This window comes from Anabrus simplex, chromosome 2 (genome assembly GCF_040414725.1).
Source record: "Anabrus simplex isolate iqAnaSimp1 chromosome 2, ASM4041472v1, whole genome shotgun sequence".
Lineage (NCBI taxonomy): Eukaryota > Metazoa > Arthropoda > Insecta > Orthoptera > Tettigoniidae > Anabrus > Anabrus simplex.
In genome coordinates, this window is record NC_090266.1 from 1,221,055,835 (window position 1) to 1,221,074,998 (window position 19,164).

At 41.3% G+C, this 19,164-nt stretch overlaps 1 protein-coding gene across 3 annotated transcripts in view; it reads right to left on the reverse strand.

The window, feature by feature from the left end:
* Nucleotides 1–19,164, reverse strand: part of Polr3D (RNA polymerase III subunit C53) — a 354,052-nt gene that overhangs the window by 306,198 nt on the left and 28,690 nt on the right. For all 3 annotated transcript variants that reach the window (XM_067142235.2, XM_067142236.2, XM_067142234.2), the window contains exon 2: nucleotides 12,867–13,049. In XM_067142235.2, coding sequence (XP_066998336.1) covers nucleotides 12,867–13,036 — 170 coding nt within the window. In that variant the 5' untranslated portion in view covers nucleotides 13,037–13,049. The remainder of the gene's footprint in view (nucleotides 1–12,866; nucleotides 13,050–19,164) is intronic.

The following is a 19,164-nucleotide window of genomic DNA, read 5'->3' on the forward strand; positions in this document are numbered from 1 at the left end:
TTCTCCATAACTTAAAGATCAACCCACACAAGAAAACTTAAATGAGAAATAAGAATGAAAAGTGAAGACAGAATACTGGTACTTGTCGACAATACAACAGATGGACGATACCTAATACCATGAACACTTGACTGCCTGGAAAGGGAAACACTCCCAGTTCGTGTGATGAGCTCTGCCGGACAGGTAGCGATAAGCATATTGGGAGGGATGGCTGAGTGTGACTGACTGCCTAGGAATGCAGTCTTGGGGCAGGGGTTTGCGAGTTAGGTATTTTTGTTACAACAGCTGGCCTCAACCGTTCTGCAGGTAGAAAGAAATGCAGCTTCTTTTTGTACTGTCACGTACAACGTACCGTAATTGCAAATGGTACAGTCCCAATATTTAATGTAGGCATGTCCACGGAAGACCCAAACTTTATTTTGTATGTGTACCGTATGTCTTTATGGGCAGGTTGAATAAGAATCGATTAGTGTTAAGAAGGGGAGATTGCCCAGTTGCACTAGCTCGTTCGGTCTTGTGTGGTTTAATATCACGTCATGATAAAAATTGTGTCATATACAGCCCGTCACATGTCCATTTTTCGTTTACGGTTCCTGTTAACTACAGCGATATTAAAGGTGTTAAATCATACATTTGGTCATAGTGCTTTTACGAGCACATTAGAGCGAATAAGTAGCTGTCAGGTAAAGGTGAAGCAACTCTGCATGTCAATAGCTAGCTCATGTTTCACACGTAGCACAAATCGAACAGGGCAACCCCCAGCTGGCAAATTAAGCACGTTTGAATACATTACATTTTCTCGGTAAGTATTTGGATTAATTTTTGGAATAATCACAGTGCTGAACTCATAATGCTTGTAGATGCTAGGTGTAGAAAACAGTGTAGTTCCTTTTTAAAACAAAGTTAACAGCATTACCTCAGACAATATTGATGCCATTCTATCTTGAACGGTTCATATGTTATTTGAGATGGACAACTTAGCAGAATAACCCTCTACATCCTACTAATCAGATATCTGTAAAACATGAACGAGATAATGCAATATCGTAAGCAATTCATAGAGGTTATATTGTAGAATTATGTTTCACTGCATTATAAGAAGCGTAATATAGCTTAAATACAGACAACTACAGCTAACAATGTATTAGGTTAGTCTTTTGTGTACTTTCTTACGATTTATCGTAACAACACAGGTATTATGTTCAGATTCAGCTGCTGTTCTATCTTGAATAGAAGACAACTCCTTGAACTGAGATCATAGAGTTTGATCGGAGAAATTTCTCCAGTCAAAGTTAATCCTAGTTCAGTGCGAATTGATCTCAAATTAACGTTTATACAAAAACAAAAAATCCAAGTTTAGCGTGAACCGAGATCAATTTCGTCTCTGATCTAAGATCAAACAGTTTATGCAACTGGCCATATGACATCAGAAATTAATGCGAGTTATGTGCAGGGATTTTTTGTCCCTGCAATTTCAAATGTTAAAAATGGGGTGCGAGATATACGCAGTGGCGAGTTACATGCGAGCAAATATGGTATTTGATTTTATTATTCTATTAATTGCCAAAATATTTCTGAAAAAGTTCTCCAACCTACATAACATACACCAACACGAATACAAGCTCCACCTGCAGGCTCTCCCAACACGACTTCCCACCCCTCACTCAAGGCCTCTCACCACACAGCGAAACTAACACAGATGACAGCAGGCAATATGACTAAGGTAGTGTTCAGAGGATCTGCACAAACCACAGGGAGTAACTACATAACTTAACACACCTTTAGCCTTGCGTAGTCCAGTTTCACATAAATTCTCTATATTTACAGACTTCCAGTACATTCAGCTAGACATACACAACTGACTTACAACCTCGGATTTCAATAACACTAGGGCCCGTTTCCTTCAACTGTATGTTAAATTTTACTTAACAAATGTTAACTAACAAGTGTTAGTAATTTAACACTGTTTAAAAGAGCCCTGTTTCACAAACACATTTCCAACATTTGTTACAAAACAATTGTTAAAGACAAATTAACACATTTCAGTGAGATTTCTGAACGCGTTTGGCAGTGAGCGTCTTTTGTTTCTTTACATAAAGCGCTCCTAGTGGTGTGTTGAAATAGTATTTTGTCACACAGACACATGTTTGACATCATTATAGGTTATGGTTACCGGAGACTGGTAAGACGTAAACATGTCAAGTAAGAGGCAACAAAAGCATTATGATGAGAGTTTTTATTTCATTTAATTTGAATTTAAAATTATGTGAATGTGCTTAAAAATGAAAGAACAAACTGTTATATCACAACATTCGATATAGCCTATTCTTATATTCTTATCACAGGAAAAATGTGATAATTGATGTGTTTTGAATGGTTTTCGGGCATTTTTTATTGTGGGGAAAATAATGTAATGCCTTGTTAATGCTGCAGTGGCAGCAGGAATTCATTGCAGGATTCTACACACTTTTTCTTACACTCGTGAACACAGTCGCCTACAATTACATGAAAAGTGTCTCAAGTAGAGGCCAGACCCTGCGGTCAACCGATTTTACCGAGCTTCACTGTACCTGTGGGGAGACACTCAACGGTAACTAGTGTATAAGGGTTTAAGTCAATACGCTTTCGTTTTCGAAAAGAATGAGGTCAGATGTCATTACACAGAATCCGCTTCAGACAAAGTGGAGGTGGTAGAACACTAAAAGGCGAACAAATTTTACTTAAACATTTCAGGTCCGCAACCTAATAACTTCTGAAAAACTGATGAATCCCCCGATTCCAATGCAAGGCAGTAACATCACAGCGAAACGGAGGGGTGGCCAAGTGGTCACCGTACTTGTCTGCGAATCTCGTAGACATGAATTCGAGTCTCGTCGCAGCTATGATTTTTGCACAAAATAAATTAATATGTCCGCCTCTGTGGTGTAGCGGTTAGTGTGATTAGCTGCCACACCCTGGAGGCCCGGGGTCGATTCCCAGCTCTGCCACGAAATTTGAAAATAGACACGAGGGCTGGAACGTGGTCCACTCAGCCTCGGGAGGTCAACTGATTCGAGGTGGGTTTGATTCCCACCTCAGCCATCCTAGAAGTGGTTTTCCGTGGTTTCCCACTTCTCCTTCAGGCAAATGCTTAGATGGTACCTAACTTAAGGCCACGGTAGCTTCCTTCCCTCTTCCTTGTCTATCTCTTCCAATCTTCCCATCCCCCAGCAAGGCCCCTGTTCAGCATAACAGGTGAGGCCGCCTGGGCGAGGTACTGATCATCCTCCCCAGTTGTATCCCCGAACGGACACTGCCCTTGGAGGTGGTATCCCTCGCTAAGTCCGAGGGAAAACTGACCCTGGAGGGTAAACAGATGAAGAAAGTGAATAAATTAATATCTGAGGGAACGTTAAGATAAAAACTGGAACAAAAATATTATGCAAATCGCAGTACAGTTTATTTTCTACCTGAAATTAATATAGGCCTAAACGTTCTCACAGTTATTGCTGGATCTCTTTCGATATATATATATATATATTAATTTGAGGTAGAAAATAATGTCTCACTGCAATTTGATTATTCATTCTATTCGCATTTTTACCTTCACATTCCCTGAAACAATGATTTAATTTGTATTAAAAAAAGTACAGCTATGGCGGGACTCGAACTCACGTTGACGCGGTTCGGAGAAAAGTACGATGACCACTCGGCCACTGCTCCGCTTGTCTGCATTGCAACTTTTCAGGTATATACGCGTTTCATTAGAATCGGGGGATTCAAATTTTTCGGAAATTATTAGGTTGCAGACCTGACAAGTTTGAGTAAAATGTGTTCGCATTTTAGTGTCCTATCACCTCCATGTGGTCCGAAGCGGATCTTGCCTCATGATATTTGTCCTCACTGTTGGAAACTAACCTATTTTCAATATCGTCTAGCATCTTGTTCTTTATGGCTTTGGTAATTAGAAATATATATGTCCGACTCGTTGGCTGAATGGTCAGCATACTGGCCTTCGGTTCAGAGGGTCCCGGGTTCGATTCCCGGCCGGGTCGGGGATTTTAACCTTAATTGGTTAATTCCAATGGCCCGGGGGCTGAGTGTTTGTGCTGTCCCCAACATCCCTGCAACTCACACACCACACATAACACTATCCTCCACCACAACAACACGCAGTTACCTACACATGGCAGATGCCGCCCACCCTCATCGGAAGGTCTGCCTTACAAGGGCTGCACCCGGCTAGAAATAGCCACACGAAATTTAAATTTAAAAAAAAAATTTAGAAATATATCTTCTGACAACTCTACAAAGTAGTTATTTCTTAGTATGGGTCGTCCTTTGCCTTCTTCAGTTTATAAATAGTCTTCATACAGCAGTAAAGCTTCAAACTTACGTCTTCTACAAGCCTCCATTTTGAAATTTTAGTGGTTGTTAAGAGGTTTAACACAGGACTGCTGCCAGGTTAATTTAACACAAGTATTAACAATTTGTTAGAGTTAAAAATTCTTAATGAGACGACCATTTTGTTAAATTATGTGTTAAGTCTCCTTAACAATAGAGTTAACACTTAACATTCGTTGAGGAAACCGGGCCTAGATGTTCCATTCAACCAACCAAACCAACCAACCAACTTAAATAGTAATGAGAAAGATGTTCCCTCCTAGTTATCAACAGTTCATTGAAATGACACTGATCATACAGCGATGAGAATTGTTAACACCTACATATGTATTTGTACTACACTGTGAATTTTGAACTTTTTAACATATGGATAACACGAATTATATGTTGTCAACATCAAGCTCAACATAAGTGACCTACACTGCAGGAGTTCAAGAGTGCACAAAACTATTTTAAATGTCATCATCACAAGCATAAACTCATTTTAACAAGCTCTAATATAACAAATTGACAAGATTTTAAGAGTAGATGTTGAGAAACTTTTATGCTTAGGCTAATTAGGTTTTAAGATATTCATAGTTCTGTAGCTGAGGATGGCCCCATGCAGGGCTGAAGCTGGTACCATTACACAATATTGTGGAACAAATATAAATTGTATTGATTAGCAGGAACATCCACAAATCTAATTTTTTTAAATACAATTAAATGTCGACTAACAAGGGAAGGGTTTCACTTTACAAAGTAAAAAATTAAATTTATCCTCTTAATTCAATACAAAACATATTCCATCATTAGATGGAGCAATAAAATTCAAAGATGTTCCAGCTCGTTTGAGCCATCTTCAGTGAAATAAGGGGGGGTTAAAGTAATCTACATAATATAACCTAAAGATGCGCTAAAAACATAATGAAAGAACAAATGAAAAACAAAAAGACAGTTGGAAATAAAAAAATACCAATATACAATACTTACATCACAAGAACGAGCAATAAATAACTCACTGAGACAAGTACAGTGAACAAAGGGTTAATTATAAAACATTAATAAACCAAAAAAAATGCTAAACCTAAGAAAATAAAATAAAAGATAACAGAGGGAAATGAAACAATAAGTGCTATTAGTGAGGTTGCGAACCTCTTAGACTGAAAATTTTTAGTTAGATAACACTTCAAAAACAGGACGAAATCACTGTGTTGAAAATTCTTTGTAGAAACACCATCCCATGAATGGCTAGGAGGGGAGCAAAAAACTTGAGAAACCAAACTACATATCAAACTGTCAATAATAAAAATAGTAGTAGTAGTTGGCTTTATGTCCCACTAACTACTTTTATGGTTTTCGGAGATGCCGAGGTGCTAGAATTTAGTCCCGCAGGAGTTCGTTTACAAAACAAGAATCAGGAGATTTTTATACAAAAATAAGGAAAAATCAGGAGATACAATTGGTCAAAACTGCTTCTTCGACATGTCTTGTGCAATACAGGAGTACTATGGTATATATTATAACATTAATCGTCTCAAACCCCGACTGTTGCTATACAAGGCTACAAGGCTAAAAATTACACATATCCATTCCTTCACAGGAAGTATGTGAGTGAGATAACCAGTCCCTGATAAGTCTTCTGAAAATAGTATGAACTCATGCTCCACACTTGTGAATCAGTCATGCACTTAGATGCCATTACTCAGCAAATGCATAGATTAATATATTACATCACGATCCTGTGCAATTATGGAAAGCATAAAGCCATTTTTAGCTTTGTTCGTAGTACAGTGAGAAACTGCTGCCAACTATCAGACGCATGCGCACATTCCAATTCGTGTTCGTAGTAGTGATCATCAGAGTTGCTGACTACTAATGTGTTGTTCGTACAAGCTTTTCAAACTGTTGGAGAGCATCAAGCAAACCGTTGGAACAGTTTCTGATCCTGGACGAAAACTCTTTCAGTCAGCAAGTCAGGATATGCGCGCGTATACCCCAGTGCCATCAGTTAGTTTCATTACTGACCTGAGAATTACTTCATGGCCGTGATTAGATCATAACACATCTTCCTGTCAGCTGTGAAGTTAATTGATGTGTTGAATCCTGTGTGTCTGAAGTAGTTTATTTATTTATTTATTTTTTTTTTGCTAGGGGCTTAACGTCGCACCGACACAGATAGGTCTTATGGCGACGATGGGGCAGGAAAGGCCTAGGAGTTGGAAGGAAGCGGCCGTGGCCTTAATTAAGGTACAGCCCCAGCATTTGCCTGGTGTGAAAATGGGAAACCACGGAAAACCATTTTCAGGGCTGCCGATAGTGGGATTCGAACCTACTATCTCCCGGATGCAAGCTCACAGCCGCGCGCCTCTACGCGCACGGCCAACTCGCCCGGTGAGGTAGTTTAAGAACACTAAATAATGTCTGATATTGAGTCCAATGATTCAGGTGAGGTTTTTAGCCAGTCGAGCTGAAGTGATGATAATTTAGAGCTGCTTTTGGAAGTAAGACGGCAGCCCAAAAACGAAGGATATTTTGAGTATACGATTCCGCAGTATAATAATGACTTCGTTGAACATTTGAGTCAGCAGAGAAGTAGCAGAAAATATAGCAGAATGTTTCTCACTATCATCGTATTATCATCACCAAGTAGGTGAATTTGGGAAAATGTCCGCACTCAAGTTTGTTTTGGTGTTCCTATGGTTTGCTGGTCATGAATCTGCTGGATTTCGGGATGTTTCAGACCGATTCAATTTAACCATTAGTAGCCTACACAAGATTGTCCAAAGGATGACGTACTTTCTAAGTAATTTGTCTCGAGAAATAATCAAGAGAAACGTGAAATTCAGGCTTATTTCCAAGCAAATGGTTTTCCAGGCATAATTGGGGTTATAGATGGAACCCATGAAGTACTTTTACCCCATCAACACAGTACTTAATACTGAGAGGATTTTTACACTTGTGACATTCACTACCTTACTTTTCACCCTGTTTACCATCTGACCATTGTCTGCTGTCCATGTGGATACGAGAAATAAAGACCAATTGATAATAATACCAGTCAGAACAAAATACAAATTGACGGAGCCGAAATGTCTTCCAAATTGATAAGTGTACAATTGCTCCCCAGAAAAAGGAATGAGCGCATGGTACTCTACAAGCTCCTCGCAGTCACAACTTTCTCAGAAATAAGTAAATCTATAGATATGAATTTTGTTGCAATTCTCCAAACCATTTGTATGTATATGGAAGATGAGCTATATTTTGAAAATAATTGAAATGAAATTTGGTAGAATATTAAAAGGTAGGAACAAGGAATACCATACCTTTTTTTTTTTTGCTGGTTGTTTTACGTCACACTGATACAGATAGGTCTTATGGCGACGATGGGACAGGAAAGGGCTAGGAGTGGGAAGGAAGCAGCTGTGGCCTTAATTAAGGTACAGCCCCAGCATTTGCCTGGTGTGAAAATGGGAAACCACGGAAAACCATCTTCAGGGTTGCCGACAGTGGGGACATTCATTTTTTGAGCGGATTTACATCTTGGTAACGACATGATTTTTCTTAATGATTCCAATAAATGTTGGTAACTTTTCTCACTAATTTTTTCAAAGCACAGCCTTCGTTTCTCCTCTATTTCATTATTGTAGCTTGAAATACTTACTAAAATTCCAAAAATTGTTGAAAATTTTTGAGAAAATGTTTGAAAAATTTTGAATTCGATTTTTACATTTTTCTACTGTATAAAGTTTAGCCTGGTAAGCCATCTTACTTAAGTAGAGTAGAAGATTTCATTAGAAATAATAATAATCACCTCCATGAAAATGCACCCACATTTATGAATATAATGTGCAGTCCTGTTACATACAATACAGTGTGAAGCGAAATTCGCGCACTCGGGCGTCGCAGCGCGATTCCTCACATGCCAGCAATAAAAAAATATCTCCCACAAAAGTTCGTCCTGCAAATATATCCGGCAGAAAAAGGACGTTGAAGAGTGGCAATCTGGCAACACTGTAACCACATGTAAGGTAACTACCTCCGTCAGCACATGCTAGTCGTGCTGTACAGTTGGTGCAGTGGATAGAGTTTTGGGTTAGCATGCAGGAGGTCGAGGGTTCGATCCTGGGTTAAGGCGCAGTTTTTTTTTCTTTGCTAATTTCCATCGGACATTACATACTGTAATACAGTAAGACACCGCTTCTTAGATCACATGTATCCTACATTTACAAAATTTAGTAACGCTGATCACGTAATGCATCTAGTAGATGAAGTGGTGCGAATAAATTCATGCCCACGACGTGGAAAGAGCGTCTTTCAAAGCTGACCAATGAAAACGAAATGTTCGTGCATTTCTAGGATCGTAGTACGTAAGTGCAAATGGTTTCTAGAGGACGCGCTGCAATCGCTGTTGACGATTAAGATGCCAAATACCATACCATCTGGACTACATTTATGAAATAAAAAATGTACTCCTCTAAACAGGATCGACCCCCTCGACCTCCTGCATGCTAACCCAACACACTATCCACTGCACCAACTGTACAGCATGACTAATACGTGCTGACAGAGGTAGTTACCCTACATGTGGTTACAGTGTTGCCAGATTGCCACTCTTCAACGTCCCTTTTCTCCCGGATATACTCGCAGGACGAACTTTTGTGAGAGACATTTTTTTTATTGCTGGCATGTGGGGAGTCGCGCTGCGACGCCCGAGTGCGCGAATTTCGCTTCACCCTGTATATGAATGTAAAAAGTAGTAAAATTAAAAAATATAATAATAAAATAAAAACATGTGTACACCATTTTATTAAGATAATGATTTTTTTGTCCTTTTGCACTTGCAAATTCTGTCTCACTCATTTAAGCTAAATCTTGCCTGTACTGTCTTTCCATTTTCATTATTTCATTTCTTTCTTGAATTAGTCTATTTCTAGCCTTTCTTTCTTCAAAAATCCTTTTCTGCACTTCTAGTTTTTCTTCTATTTTCAATCTCTTGGCGTAGTACTCTTTTCTGTCGTTTTTCATTTCCTGCAAAATGTCTTTCAGTTTCCTTTTTGGGAGTTTCTTCGAGACTGGGGCCATATCTCGTCCTGAAGAGGTGCCAGGTTCAATCAACTGGCTTTCCTCAGCTCTGCACTGTACATTTCCAGCTTCAGGTAGATGTGAAATGGTTTCAGTAGACAGAGTTATTTCGGGGCAAATGTTCCTCTTCCCTCCTAAAATATCGAACATTTCTTCCGCAAACTCAAAATCCTTGCGTCCTCGGCCCGTCTTTTTCTTATTATCCACGTACTTCTTAAAATTTCTTTCTGATACCCTCCATCTATTTTCGCAATTAGGAGCATTTACATTAAGTTTGTATTTTAAATTTAATTCTTCGGAAATAAGTTCCCACATCTTAAAATTTCTGATCTTAAGTCTTCCCACTTCTCTCTTATGTTTCTTGTAGGAATCTTTTTTTTTTTTTGCTATTGGCTTTACAGCACACCGACACAGATATGTCTTATGGTGACGATGGGACAGGAAAGGGCTGGGAGTGGGATGGAAGCGGCCATGGCCTTAATTAAGGTACAGCCCCAGCATTTGTCTGGTGTGAAAGTGGGAAACCATGGAAAACCATCTTCAGGGCTGCCGACAGTGGGGTTCGAACCCACTATCTCCCGAATACTGGATACTGGCCGCACTTAAGCGACTGCAGCTATCGAGCTCGGTCTTGTACAAATCAAGCAATAACTTGGTGGTGTTATTACTCCACTTAACACACTGTGAAACATTTTCATCCAGATTTATCTCATGTGCTTCTACATTCTGATTAACTGCAGGGCTCTCTACTCCATGGAATACCAGGAAGTTGCTCAAGTAACCTACAAAATAAGTAAAATTACATAAATATAAGCCCACTTCTGTATTTATGTCTAAGCATATATATTTCAGATATTCAAACTAGTACTATTTAGTCATTTACGTTATCTTACCGTGTTCATCCATTTCAAAGCTTCAAGTTGAGAATAAAATCCAAATTAATTCGTTCAGTTCACAGAGTACATAACACAATCAACACCCAGGCAATACAACACGTGGACCAAAACAGCTAATGTCTCCAATCACCACTTCCGTTCGTAGAGGAAATCAGCTCGTCACGTTTCAAACGTGTTGCCAACCGCGCATGCGCATATGTTCAATAAGTCGAACTATCAACCTTTTATCAAGTAATAAATTAAAACTCACCAGAATTGTCTCCAAATGGCTCCTAAAATCTCTAGAAAAGACACTAGTTGCTATCTTTGAAATTCTGTCACTGAATTACTAAAAAAATACTCCAAAGCTAACGAGTAGTCTTTGGAATTGGCTAGACTAATGTGAACGACCAACAACATAGCACACAAGAACGAGAGATCGACAATCAATATACGCGCAGCGATATCAGGACGGGCGATTTACAGGTTTCAATAAACATTGCACAATCGCGTGTTTTGGTGGAGCAGAGAGGTGCGGGCTCCATATAAGGTAAAACTTTAAAATTAGAGCTATATTTCGTCCTCTGCTATTGTTTTTGTTTCTTTTCAGATGCTAAATTTTATCAAACAATTCGCTAAGCAAAAACAAGATTTCAGTTACAGAACTAGCTCATTAGTTTACGTACAATGAAGGAACAATCAGAATAATCAACAAATTGCCAATTAACAATCTGAGCTTGAAGTTCTCAATTTACAAATGTGACTGGCTACTCTCCACACATTACACCATTCAACATTTATATTACCATTATAATAAAATTTACACTTGACGTCCAGGCCTATCAAAGGCACAACCTACATGTTACAAATTCGAGCAGTATTCACGTCTTGTATGCTTTGAGAAAAACAACAGGTTAAAGTTACTGGCCCAAAAATCAAAATTGTGTGGAGGCAGACACTTGCACTCTTGGAAATTTGAAATTAAAAGCTTAAAATCTTATTTGGGCTTACAGCCCGAAGTTACAGAGGCAAAGCCTATGCTACTCAGGTGGATGGAGAAAATATTTAAGTTACAAAGTCATAGTCACCTCAAAATCAAGTTAATAGGTAACACGAGAGGGTAGAACACTCTATTCCTTGATTACATTTAAGGTCCTTTGGCTTGTTTGAAATTTACATCAGAAGTTGGAAATTTACATTTTAGAAAATTAAAGTTACATTATTAAAGATTGGAAACCTTCCCATCGAGCTAGCTGTCAAAAACTATCACTTAAGTCAGAACTGCCATTATCTTGAGCTGATGGACTTTTCGACGATGGACGAGGCACCTTCGCCTCCCTTCACAAACACACACTAGACTGGAGAGATGAATAAGACAACCTGGTCAAAAATGTGCCAGCTTTTATAGTCAATGGGAAAGTTCCAGAAAGCCTGACACACCCCCAATTTTGATTGGGTAATTAAATAAATACCAGTCCCTGTGTGATTGGGTCAAAAAAGTATATACACAAAATTTTCTATTGGCTAACATCTTAAGTTGGCAGGAAGAGATAGAAGGGTTTTAAACTTTAACACACCAAAAACGAAGAATAATCGACTCAATTTAGGAAACCTAGGCATACAAAATTACTTAACTATTTTAGTAGTCAATCTTCACACCAGAGGGCAAAACAAATTTATAGTATAGACATCTGTAGGGAAATGTCAAAACATTTTGTATTAGTTATTGTGCATTTTAGTTTGTAGATGGCATTTTCCAAGGTGCTTCATTTGAATGAACGGGGCGGATGTACCTTCTGGTACATTAATAAACGTAGATATTTCATTTGAAAGCGGCCAATAAGTAAAGGACTTCCAGCCACTGGCATACAAAGCCAAAATGATGGGATCTGAAAACAAATGTCTGAAGTTCACCAAAAAATAAGCTAAAATCAGGAGAAATAATCAAATAATCGGGAGGCGGTAAAACTGTCAGAAATCGGGAGTCTCCCGCCTAAATCAGGAAAACTGGCAGGTATGCATGCCAATAAATCCATTGATACGAAGCTTATGTATTTGAGCACCTTCTAATACCACCAGACTGAGCCAGGTGGGGTCAGAAGGTCAGCACCTCAGCCGTCTGTGCCACTCAGCCCACCTGTCAAAACAATGTACACGTAGGTGATTGTTCAAAAAGAAAATGATATGCAAAGCATCAGTACAATCACCACCACCACTGATCTGCATTTAGGAAAGTCCCCAAGGTGGCAGATTACCTAGTCTTTCCTTAAATAATTGCAAAGAATTTGGAAATTTATTGAACATCTTCATTGGTATATTACCCCCAATCCCTAACTCCTCTTCCTGTACACAAATATTTGCCCCAATTTGTCCTCTTGAATTTGAATTGTATCCTCAAATTATCTAGGTGTACTTGGAATTTAAGGCATTTCTTCAACAGTACCTTCATGTCATGTCAATCTGGTCAGTAATTAGAGTTTAAATCATTACTATTGCCACTTAAGTAGGCAACTTTACAAGCATATTACCCAGGAGTTCACTTACTCTTCTTTAATTTTGTTCCTTCGAACATTTAAATTAGGAATGTAGGTTTTCCGAGATTTTGGCTCTGTCTTCACCACAGGCATTCCTAGAGAGAGATCTCTGAGGCCACGAAATGATGCAAGGCGACTTGGAGATAGCGCAGACCCAGTTGTACTGCTTCTGTCAGACATTAGTAGATGAGGTCTAAAATCATAAAAATAAAACAGGACATAAAAAGACAGCATAAAACAATATACACAGGATTTTGAAAACTGAAGTCTGTAGCTTTATTAAATTGGCTGAAAAATCTCTTCTAATCATTATAGCATTGTACACTTAGTCTTGCACAGATGAGCACTCCAGTACAACATTGCTTAAAGAGTGTGTACTTCCACCGAACACAGTGCAGGCCGTTTGAAGTGCTGCTCTTTAATATCATCAGTCTTGAGTAACAACCACTACATTTACGCTTAAATTACAACACAACTTATGTCTGGAAGAACAGAAAATGTGTTTAAACAGTACAAAATGGACTAAGTTCCTGTCTCAGCAGTGATACTGGTGTGCATAGTTATTACTGCAATGTCAATAAACAATGCATTCTCTTTGTGCCATTTGTGATTGTGTCACATACCAGTTAGTCCCCAATTCCCCTCTGAACAGGCAGTCGTTCTCCCATGCAGTGTTAAAACACGAACCACACTATCATTTCGACATTATCCACGCCTTGCAACTGTGGAACAAGCCACCGTTCATGTAGACTGGTGACCACGATGTTCGGCCCCCTTCAGAGAGTAATCACCTTCGCTGACCCTGAGTTATAAAGTTACAGCGTTTGCACAACCTGCCAGTCTTGCAATCAAACATCACACTCTGCATCACTCCAACAAGGTACAATTGCTCTCAGAGCACTCCAGGATTATATGTAAACCACTGATTTATTACTACTACCACTCCCCTCGTGTGTGCTTCTACAATTGTAGGGGGTTAACCTCGGTTACCCTCTTCAATTGAAGATCCTCTGCATGGTGAGGGGGACTAGTAGCTCCTTTCTTGCGATGCTGAATGGAGCCCTATTGGGTAACCATTCGGTATACAAGGAGGAGGAAGCTAAAACACCACCCAACCCTACTGTAAGGTGTAACGCGACCCGTGCCAATGGGGTGCATGGCACATGGGAGATGTGTCTTGAACACAGCCTTCGAGATACTTGGTGCCCTCTCGAAGCAAGTAGCCTTACCCGGATATGCGGGGCTCTGCCTGGGCAGACAAATTTCCCTAGCTACTCGTGGGACCTACATGAGTACCGTAGCTACCAAAAAACCAGAGAGCTACCCTGGAGCCTCCGAGAGAAATACCAGCACGACAACAACCGATGGGGACTCTTCAGAGGTACCCTCGGATAGTATGACCTCCACAGTAAGAGAGCTCACTCTAGAGGTGGGCAATATTCTAGTCCAGAAGAAGAAGAAGAAGAAGAAGAAGCGGTCCGGCGCTGAGAAGAGGAGGTACAAGAAGGCTTTAAAGGCCCGGGAGCAGGCCAAAGAAGGCCTAACTCTTGGAGCTGAGAGGCCTTCTACTGCCACGACAGCAGGCGGATCCAATGGGCACAAGAGGTGGGACCCTGAAAAGGGCTCTGCTTCTAAGGCACAGAGGACTCCACCCACCAAGACGCCAGTGGGAAAACGACTCCTGTCGGGGGCAACCCCAGAAGAAGATTGGCAAGCCCACAAAAGACCCAAGGTGGAGTATGCCAGGATAGCTAAAGCTGGGATCAGGATGGCCATAGTGCCTGTAGGATATCCTGACCAGCAGCTAACTGAAAAACAGGTAGAGTCTGTGCAGGAGGCCATCACCAATCTGTTAGATGAGCTTCCGGAGCAGGGGCCCATTAAGCCTCAGTTCCTGGACTGCTATCTGTCGAGAGGTGCGGCCATCATTATCGCAGAGAATGACGAGACTGTATCATGGCTTTCTAGTCTTGTTACAGATATGCAACCGTGGGAAGCCAGGTTCACAATTGTGGGCATGGATAAACTCCTTTCCTATAAGAGAGTCATGGTTTGGATACCAGGACAACCAAAGGACAACAACGTCCTTTTGGGAAGAATGGCACGCCAGAACCATGGCCTAAATCCCAACAGCTGGAGAATCTACGACCGCAAGGAGGAGAAGAGAGGTGTCCAGCTTGTGGTCAGCATGGACTCCAGAGATGTGGAAAAAGTGGTGGGGAAGATCTTCTGCAGGGTGCATGTTGCTACCTTCACCCTGGTGGAGGGCAAATGTGACAAGCAGAGGATCAACCCCACCACAGACAACACAGACTAGCAGGGGCGAAGAGCGGGAGTTTGGACAGGAGCCAGGGCCAGCCAAGCCCCAGGATTCATCGTGGGAGACGGAGCTGCACGTTCCGTAGACCGCATAAGGTAAAGTATTGCATGAAAGTAAGGAATGATTACTTTCATACAAGCAAACATACAACATTGTATAGCAGCCTCTAGGGTACTTATAAGAAGTATCCAGAAAGGTAGGTTTTCGGTCGCCCTGATACAAGAACCCTGGCTTAGACAGGGGCATATCATGGGACTAAAATGTGCAGGCTTCACTTTATTCAGTGGAGTAGCAGAGGAGAAGCCTAGAGCATGTATACTAGTTAAGGATCATAACGCTTGGGCTATACCGGGCTTCATTACTAGAGACCTTGTAGCAGTTCTAGTGAGATATGAAGAGGGTGGACAGCCAAGAAACCTGGTTGTCTGTTCTGCATATTTCCCAGGAGACTCTGAATCTCCACCCCCGCCAGAGGAGTTCAAGAGACTGGTGATGCACTGTAGGAAACAAGGAATTAACCACATAGTAGGATGTGACGCCAATGCTCATCACAGAATTTGGGAAAGTAAATACACAAACCAAAGGAGGAGAGAATTTCATAGAATTTCTATGTACAACTGATCTTGAGATCATGAACATAGGTGAAACCTCTACCTTCATCAATAATAGGAGTGAGGGGATCATAGATCTTACCCTGGGTTCCATGGGAATCATACAGGAATTTAAAGACTGGAAAGTTTCTTTGGAGCCTTCCTTGTCAGATCATAGACACATTGTGTTTCATATAGAGCGCTCCTTCAAGATTATATCTTACAGAAACCCTAGACGAACCAATTGGACGTCTTTTAGGGAGGACGTGAGGAGAGGACTGGAAGGAGGACCCTCAAATATAATTAAGAACAAGGAGGAGCTGGAGCTCAGTGTGAGTTTTCTCACACAGACACTAGTTACCTCTTATGAATTAAACTGCCCAGTTGTTAAGGCAAAAAGAGTAACAGGAAGCTTCAAGTGGAACAATTATCTTGAACACCTGAGGAGAAACACACGAAGGCTCTGGAATAAATACAGGGAACTTCAAGAAAGTCTAGATTCTTATAAAGAATCACAAAGAAAGTACAAGTCAGAAGTCAAAAAGGCTTCTAAGAAATCTTGGAGATAGTTTTGTGACTCCATCGAGAGTCAACATGAAGCGGCAAGGCTTCATAAAATTCTAACCTTGGATGAAAGGGCAAGGCTGGGCTCATTGGAGTCACCTTCGGGTGGATATACATCCACAGAGAGGGAGACACTGAGCTTATTGCTTGATGCCCATTTTCCAGGTTCAGTAGTCACGAATAGTGAAGTAGAATAGAGCGGATCCTTCAGACCTGATAGAAGTGGTTGGAAGGAAGCCGCAGAGATTGTTATCCCAAGAAGGGTGAAGTGGGCATTAGAATCTTTTGCCTCTTATAAAAGCCCAGGAATGGATGGGATCTTCCCAGCACTTCTTCAGAAAGCGGGCGCGGTCCTTATACCATACCTGGTCAGAATTTTTACAGACTGTCTCACTATGGGGTACGTGTTCTCCTTGTGGCGTCAGGCGAAGGTACTGTATATACCTAAACCTGGAAGGTCTTCATATACTAGACCTAAGGATTATACACCCATTAGTCTAACGTCCTTTCTTCTCAACACTTTGGAAAGACTGGTGGATAGACATATCAGGGAGAAAGTATTAAGAGACTGTCCCCTGCATCCTCATCAACATGCATACCAACCAGGGAAGTCGGTTGAGACGGCACTACACCAGCTTGTTTCTAGGCTGGAGAGCACCTTGGATCAGCAACAACTTGCTATGGTGGTATTCCTAGATATAGAAGGAGCCTTTAACTACACATCTTTGGGCTCCATAGAAAGTCTAGAGAGAAGAGGAGTGAGCAGGATGCTCATAAAATGGATTATGGCCTCACTGCAGGGCCATCAACTGTTTACCCTCAACGCAGTAATGTTGAGAGCTAATATAGACAGGGGGTGTCCACAGGCCGAAGTATTATCACCAACATTATGGTGTCTGGTAGTGGATGAACTACTTACCAGGTTAAATGTTTGAGGAAGTTGCGCCCAAGGCTATGCAGATGACATTAGCCCAATGGCGGTGGGAAATTTCCCCAGTACGGTTTCAAAGCTCGTACAGAGCTCCCTACGTAGGGTGGAAAGATGGTGCCACGACACGGACTTGTTGGTTAATCCCGACAAGACGGAGCTCATGGTATTTACCAGGAGGAGGCTAGACGGACTGTCAGAGCCTTTCCTATTTGGGAAAAAATTAGTTAAGACAACCTCAGTTAAGTACCTAGGGGTAATCCTTGAAGCAAGACTGAGTTGGAAGAAACATACAGATCATAAGGTGGATAAGGCTCGCAAGATTAGGTGGGCCTGTTGCAGGGCCGTCAGGAAGACTTGGGGCCTAGGACCTAAGGTAGTCCAGTGTCTCTATATTTCTACTATACGGCCCACGATCACCTTCGCATCTTTAGTCTGGTGGCCAGGTTCGGAGAGTAAAACTGTGACCACCAAGTTAAACAGTGTCCAAAGACTTGCATGTCTAGGAATAACAGGGGCACTGGATACTACACAGTTATGTGCAATGGAGGCCATCCTAGGTCTTCTCCCCTTACATTTATATGTTAAGGAAATAGCAGGAATGAGTGCTTACCGCCTCTGGACACTTGGAGGATGGTCCTTCAAGAATCCGAATAGAGGTCATGCTTCATGCTTCTATTCTTACAAGGCTTCACCACACCTGCCCTACGACGATGATCGGGGACCTGATGAAGCCTAGTTTGAATCTGAATTATAAGTTCACAGTGGTGATACCCACAAGGGAGGAGTGGGCCGCGGATGCTGGGGTCCGTCTTAGGTCTGGGGGCTGTACATGGTACACAGATGGCTCGCGGACAGAGGCGGGCACAGGCGCCAGGGTGTGGGGGCCTAAGACAAGGCTCTCCCTTCCCATGGGCAAATATGCTACTGTTTTCCAGGCCAAGTATATGCAATACTGGTCTGTGCTGTATATATATGGAACATGCCTGACATAGAAGATGCATCACCATTTGCAATGATAGCCAGGAAGCGTTAAAAGCACTATGCTCAGTTAGACCAACATAAAAAATGGTATGGGAGTGCCAAAGGATGTTAGATCAACTGTGTGAACTTAGCTCAGTTACCCTGTTATGGGTCCCTGGGCACACAGGAATCAGTGGAAACTAAGAAGCTGACAAACTAGCGAAACAAGGCTCAAAAGGTCCTTTCATAGGACCAGAGCCCTTCCTAGGAGTGTCACTCCGAAGTATGAAACTGGTAATATCCCAGTGGACGAACCAGTCTCACCTAGACATTTGGAAGAGGCATGGCAGGCACGTGAACTTATCAAAGGGCCCAGCGGAAGTTATAAAAAGGTCCTGATAAATCTGAATAGGACCAGAACGCGAATGGCAATTGGACTGTTGACAGGCCACAATACCTTACAGAGACACCTACACATCATGAAAATCAGTCAGGATACGATGTGTAGAAGATGCGGTAGGGAGGAAGAGACCTCCGCGCATGTCAGTGTGTCAGTGCGAGGCTCTTGCAAGCACTAGATATCGATATCTTGGCTCACATTTTGTGAGCCTGGAAGACATCAGGAATGCCAACATCCGGACACTGATATCCTTTATAGGAGCACTAGGGCTGGACTAGGCAAACCCATTTAAGGGACACAAAGGGTCTTCACAGACCTACGTATGGAGCCCTGCGAGGGCAGGACTCACCCATTCTCTATCTATCTATCTCTATCTACTACAGTCAAACGTCTATAACTCAAATTTTCATTACATCAAAAAAGTTTGTTTCCCAATGGAATCTTACATATTTTACATATTATATATTTTCTGTAACTCAAAGTTCCATTACCCGAATTATTCAGCATCCCTAAGGATATTTCAAGCCCAGATGTAAAATATTT